At 38.8% G+C, this 7,216-nt stretch overlaps 1 protein-coding gene across 1 annotated transcript; it reads right to left on the bottom strand.

The window, feature by feature from the left end:
• Positions 1–1,354: 1,354 nt before the first annotated feature.
• LOC134659685 (zinc finger protein 436-like) lies at positions 1,355–6,301 on the bottom strand. The gene is made up of 5 exons (XM_063515370.1): positions 6,113–6,301; positions 5,073–5,214; positions 4,641–4,706; positions 4,041–4,118; positions 1,355–2,407 (listed from the first exon to the last, which is right to left on the bottom strand). Exons 1-5 carry the CDS (start codon positions 6,239–6,241, stop codon positions 1,374–1,376), a joined length of 1,449 nt encoding a protein of 482 aa, XP_063371440.1. The 5' UTR covers positions 6,242–6,301; the 3' UTR covers positions 1,355–1,373.
• Between the last annotated feature and the right edge of the window lie 915 nt (positions 6,302–7,216).

Below are 7,216 nucleotides of genomic sequence, written 5' to 3'. Positions count from 1 at the left end.
TTTAGTGCCATCGGACTAAATTTTTTAACAGTGTTGGTACTTATGTTTGCAAATTTGACACTTAATGCTTACGACATTAAGCTCTTTTCTGTACGAAACATTTATCTTGACTCAAAATTTACGTAAGCGTTTTTATCATCAATGCAAATGGTGCGAAACGTCATTGGGATCCACATTTCTTGACGTTTTTGTTCTGCTTTGTGTGTCTATTTCTTTTATATTAAGTCAGTGACGGCAATGCTTACTATACTCACAAATAGCTTGCTGAACCAATAAATAATGAGGACACTTAGGGGGCGTCTTTTAAATTAATCATGCGAGGGGACTAGACATGATTTTATGTTAGGATCTAAACTCAAATAATACTAGTATTAATGAAAATAATAAAGCAGAAGGTATATTTATTTAATCCCTATTAAAATGCAATATTTTTACGAAACCTTAATATAATAATGGTGGCGCTTGTAAAACCCACATGATAAAACTGGAGAGAGCTCAGAGATCCCTGTTGAAGGTCATGACATGTAGACCATATAGATATCCAACGAGTCTATTATATAAACAATGTCAATTGCTATCTGTCAGACAACTATATATACTACTGTTAACGTTAAAGCAGCATAAGCTTACCCCCTATGATCAAAATAAAATTACAAGTAAGCGAACAATGACAAATGTATGTGCACCATATAAATGCAGATTGGCTACTGCCAGACGGCAACAGGGATTTATGAGCATCTTTATATATAATAAGATTAACAAAACTCTAAATATCTATCCCCTACCTAAACATGAGTGTAAGAGAAAACTTAAGTCCTGGTTACTGGCATTAGACTATGATCAAACTGAAAGCATCCTACATTAGAATATTCACACACACACACACACACACACACAATATATATATATATATATAATGTAATTGCTATGCACTCATATTAGAATGGCATTGTTTTCTGGTATCAAAACAAGCCCTATAATTAATTTCTATAAATATAAAATCAAAAACAAAATGGGAAATGTAGTAAATAAGTCATACTAGATTCGATGTTCCTTATATAGTTTCTATTGTCTAGGAGAGGACACTGACTTCTGTAACACAGGTCTTTAGTCTTTACCTAGCTCAGAAGTCAGGGACTTCAAAACCCACTTGGTAACTTGTTTTTTGTCAATAAAAATATTTAATTTATTTATTATTTATTTTAATAATCTCGATGTTATTTATTAGTAATATGCTGTTAATAATCGGTTTTGACTTTTAAAATATCTAAATAGTATATGTGTGGATTTATTGGGACATTATTCAAAGTCAAAGTTCTATTAAGATAATAAAGTAAATTTGTGCATGTTGGTCTAAAAAATAATAAATAATTTTATGATTTCAAATGCTTCATACATGTTTTTATATGTGTTACTAAGTGACTTTTTTGCTTAAATGTCTTCTGACACGCTTCACAGGCAAAAGGCCTCTCGCCAGTATGTATTCTCGCATGTCTGTTTAAATCCGGTTTTGATATAAACTGCTTGCTACAATATTTACATGAGTAGGGACGTTTTTTAGCCAACTCTTCTCCAGTGTGAATTCTTTGATGATGGAACTTGAGATAATTGTTATTAGTAAATAGTTTGTTACATGTTGTACATTCGTACTTTTGACCGGTATGAGTAATTTTTTTATGTCTTGACAAGTTTTTTTTAATAATATATTGTTTGTCACAAACTTCACAGCTGTATTTGTCCCCAGTGTGTACTCTTTTATGTGCGATCAAATCTTCTTTTTTTGAATATTGTTTATTACACTCTTTACAACCATATGGTTTTACCCCATTGTGAATTAATATATGTCTCTTGAGAAGCATTTTTGTCTTAAATTGCTTGTTACACACATCGCAGGTGTATGAATTTTCTTCACATGGAGTTTTTTCATGTTGTTGCAAAAAACATTTGCGTTTAAATCTCCTGTTACATTTTTCACATTTGTATGGTTTCTCTCCTTTGTGGCTTACTTTGTGTATATTTAAATAACCTTTATTTGAGTATTTCTTGCCACAAACATCACAACCGAACTCCTCATCGGTGTAAGTGCATTTATGTTTATTTAAATCAGTAAATTTCTTGTTGCATTTATCACAAGTGTACATTTTTTTTGTCGCGTGTATTACTCGCTGATGTCGCTTCAAGGCTGACTTGTTAACGAAGTCTTTATCGCATAAGTCGCACGGATAACGCTGCTGGTCGATATGTTTTTCTTGCTGTTCAGAAGGGTCGCTGGTGTACGCTTCGTCCCCGGAGTGGGCCTCACCGGTGTCGGACACGTCGCTCGTATGACTCGAGAGGCCGAGTGTCTCGTCACGGGATATAGCCGCCGCTGGCTCCGTTCCCGCATCAGCTGCGCCGCCCAACGGGTCTGGATACCAAAAGAAAACAGTTTATACATATTATGGTGGTACCCGTGGTTCTTGGGCATTATTAACCCTTAGAGCGGACGCGGAAGTTAGCTGAGTGAGAGAATTATCTATGGCTGGGACTCGAGGGGTTAAGCACGCATAGCCAAATTCGAGTCCTAATGCATGTGCCAAAGTACACGTCATTTTAGGATCGCCATTAAATGTATCTTTAGAAATCTGTTCCTCATCTGAGCGTAGGTATTTCTTGTTACATCCTAAAGGAGCCCAGGGTCAATTGGCAACGAAATTGTGGCTAGCATCCGATTTTCCAATCCAAAGATGAAACTTGGCCTTAGTGGCATTAGTACTCTTTCTTCAAGATGTTTTCCTTCGTCGAAAAGCAATGGGTCGTCAAGCAAGTATATATGAAATATGAGTTCCAACAAAATCGGAGGTATCCACGTTCGAATGCGCGGCCTCCGTACGACTTAAGGCCACCAACTCTGCCTACAACTGTATGCAATATAATAGCAGAAACCGAGGAAAGGAAAAGCAACGAAAATCAACCTTTTTTTTTTAAGAGAAGAGGGACGGGCCGGGTGGTTATGTGGGACTCCCTGTTGTGGGCTGATGAGACCACAGGTATACCCACTAAAACCCCTCTGTTGGCCGCCTCAAGGCTTTAAGGCGAGGCACGGGAAACGGCCGGGACCATGCTTCCGGAACCCCGCCAGCGGCTGTCCGAACTCCGGACTCGACTTCGGAGGAACTGTTGTCCTCTACTCTAGAGTGCGCCATTTTTTGGCGCATTGGCCATCCCAGGGACCCTCGTGTAGGCGACAGACGTCCCCGAGCCTGCCGCCCACGGGTATCCGGCCGGATCTTCCTCCCTTTCTCTTTCCGCGGTCTCTTTTCTCGCTATCACGTCCTCGCAAAAAGAGACCAACGAAAATCAACCTTTTTTTTTTTTTTTTACGAGGGGAAATGCGTTGCGCATACTCCCGCCCCCGAGGGGGGGGGGGTCGGGAGTTATGTGGGACTCTCCTCCCGTAGGGGGAGGCCTACCCACTAAAACCCCTCGGTGTACCCTCGCTCCGCCTGAGGTAGGGCTAAGGGAACGCTTGGCGCTTACCTCGGCCCTGCCATGTGCGTGTCGCCCTTGCGGGCTCGGCTATTGCGGCTTTTGCCACTGTCCCTCTTAAGTGTGCACTTTTTGCGCCTTATCCGCCTCGGGACACTCTCGTCAGGCAGGAGACCCCCCGATCTCCTGCCCGAGGTCCCAGTTAGGGCGGCAAGCGGCGGTCATACGCGGCCCGCCTCCGCCCGGTCCTTTTTCGGCGGATAGGGAGCGAGAGGGGATCGTCCTCTCGCTCTCTCTCCGCCGCCTCCTTTAGGGACATGACAGCGTCGCAGAACGCGACGACCGCCTCCCAGGTGCCTCTGTTACGGACCATCGCACTGGCTATTGCCGGCAGCGATAGGTCCGCTCCAAGAACGATAGGTCCGCTCCAAGAAAACGAAAAAAAAAAAAAAAAAAAAACGAAAATCAACCTAACCTAACCTAACATAACAAACTGCTATTATATACCACTGTATGTCTAGTCGATATTTTCGAATCTTCTAAATCAGTGGTAATTTAGAAAAAGGTTTTACCCGATCGTGACGATATGTCGTCCTCGTTACACGTCTCGACACCACCCGAACGCTCTGACTTAACTAAAGAATCTTCGTCTGAAAAAAAAATTGTTACTAAAGGTTAAATTGATTTTTGGGACGAAGTTGCTTATCACACTAAAAAAGTGCAAGTTTTCCGTCACAACCTTAAAAAAAGTTAAAAAGTCTTTATATATGATTCTTTGCATATTTGACAGAGGGGTAAATTACTGAACGGCTAGTCCAGTTATCAGTGGTCTAAGTACTATCGTTAGTGAATCTACCTGTAAGTTATGTAATGAGTTTTATTTTGATAATGAAATAAATGAATTACATATGTTCATTTTACAATAAATCTTCGTCAATATTCGTCTTTTTACAAACTGTTCCAGATTGAACAGATGCAAAGCAGAAAGGAGAGGTGTCCCACCAACTGGGATTTGCGGGTTTTTTTATTCGCGGGAAAGTATCTAGTATCAGAAAAAGAGCTGTGCGAAAAAATTAAGTCGAAAGCTCACTTTCTTGCCGGGTCACAAAGCTTTCATACAGTTATTTTGTAAATACCGATGTAATAGTTTAGATAAGTATAATTATATTTACGTGACGCATTCTCATCCTCTGAGCCATGATTTTCCACCTTCTCTGTTTTGATTACAACATCTTCATCTGTAACAAAAATGCAATATCAAAAAGTAAATAGAGAATGGAAGGATAAGAAGACTTGATTATATGACAGACTTGGTCCTCTAAAGTAATAAAAACAACTCCTTTAATAGGACCATTCATTGTGGTTAGTGTCCAACCAACGGTTTGGTTTCAGCAGGTTTCAAAGTTATGTCTTGGGCATAAAAATGATGTTTTATCTGAAGGTTTGGTTTTGGTAAAGACTAGAGCATAAACGAACCTTCGGTTTCTGTTAGTCACTAACCATAGTATTCTGATTTTTACTGCAAAGTAGAGTAAGGCAGTCTTTACACTGGGCCCCAAATTATATAGCCATAAAATGTATTGTAAAATAATCTTGTAACTAACAATGAACATGGCTCACACCCTGTAATTGTGACTGCAGTTCTGCCTGGCAGCGCTGCACTTGTAGCTTGAAGTCACTTGCGTCTCGCAGGCGCCCCACACATGTCATGCAGATCCCACATGAACCATTACCGATGAGTGTCAACTGCATAATTATATGAAAAATAAATCAAGATATTGATTTAAACTTTCACATTACAACACAAAACAACACTTAATTGCACAGTAATTCCCTAAACACTCTATTATCTTTGATATAATTAAGTTTTTAATTTACCTCCAAGAGTTGCTTGTCCATGCGCTTAGACAAGGACAACGGAGGAAAATTTAAAACTTAATTAGACATGATTAATTGCCTTTTTAGGGTGCCGTACCCAAAGGGTAAAAAATGCGACCCTATTACTAAGACTTTGCTGTCCGTCCGTCTGTCACCAGGCTGTATCTCATGAACCGCGATTTCTAGACAGTTGAAATTTTCACAAATGATGTATCTCTGTTGCCGCTATAACAACAAATACAAAAATAAAATAAAATAAATATTTAAGGGGGGCTCCCATACAACAAACACGATTTTTTTGCTCTATTTTTTGTTGATGGTGGGGAACCCTCCGTACGCGAGTCTGACTCGCACTTGGCCGGTTTTTTGTAATTATTAATGTAAATCAACATATTAATTAGTAAGTAGTTTAATACATAATTATTAATTAGTAGGTTAATACACTACACTATTTTTCTCTATCATTGTAACATATAATTCTTATGAACTTTGAAGTTGCAGAAAGTATCTCGTGATGAAAATTATAATACGTTATGATCAAGTGATCAAGCAACAGCTCCATGCTGCTTAAACTTTTTCTGTGTTCATTTTGTATACAGGCTACCTAACCCACAGGCCCCACAGCTCCAAAACAGTAACATGTATGTATTTGCAAGAAGCACTTACTTAATCACAAGTTTGATGTAACTATCTGATAAATGTACTTATATTTTAAAAACCCTACACACGTGTTTATAAAATAAATGTAAAAAAAATACATATTTACGTGCAAATCGAAACAGTTTTTAAGCATGTCCGAGTATATCTCGGTTCTACCGAGATGTGTGTGCGGTATCGTCAAGTCCATGTCCCCTGCGGCCTGCAGGCAGCAGCGACAAGAATTTAACACATCCATTATCGCAATATAGTTATACGGTAATTTATCACAGCAATATACGACCGTAAAACAAGTACTTGGGTTTGGGTAGTTATAACCTATAACCACCTATAACCTAAATCTACATGTTTTTTTTTTTTAATTTTTTTTGTATGAATGGCTTTTGCTGCCAGGGCACTTTGCCAACGTCAAGTTTAGTTATAGCCTGACCAGTAATATATGATAATTGTCAAGAGGGCGCTGTTATTCTCATGTATAGGGTGACAATTCAGTGTAGTATGAAAAAATTAGTTCCAGTGAAATTCCGCAACATGGCGCACCCTCAATAGATCCTGGTTCACGACCAGTAATATATGATAATTGTCAAGAGGGCGCTGTTATTCTCATGTATAGGGTGACAATTCAGTGTAGTATGAAAAAATTAGTTCCAGTGAAATTCCGCAACATGGCGCACCCTCAATAGATCCTGGTTCACCTATCTATATATATAAAATTGAAAAACCAGAACGGGATAAAAAACGAGGGAAGAAGCGAGATGGCGCCTTACAAATTTCTAAAAAAGTTTTTGACACGTTTCTCGAATACCACGCACGTATGATAAGAAAAAACTGTTTAAATCTATTATCTAAATATGAGAATAGAACTAGAGCATAAAAACTATCGCTATCGATGCGTATTTAATTTACAATAAGCAAAAGAAATTTTCATAACAATCTTCATTTTACGATGATCGGCCATTTTCGGCAACTCTCGGTTGGTTTCGTTTCGGTGGTGCTACAGACATACCAAATGATTTTGTTTGTCATGTTGGTATACAGTTATTGCGGCGTTTTATTACACGATTTACACGAAGTAAAATAAAAAGTGATGTCAACCTCAACCTTAGTCTGGGCTTACCATACGAGTGACTTATGCCATATATGACTTATCAATAATATCAATCATGACTTTACAGATATAACCAATTCGGGAACTGTTTTCTCGCGTAATACG

This window comes from Cydia amplana, chromosome 25 (genome assembly GCF_948474715.1).
Source record: "Cydia amplana chromosome 25, ilCydAmpl1.1, whole genome shotgun sequence".
NCBI lineage: Eukaryota > Metazoa > Arthropoda > Insecta > Lepidoptera > Tortricidae > Cydia > Cydia amplana.
Note: the sequence above shows the minus strand (reverse complement) of the source record. Positions and strands in the feature narration are given on the sequence as shown.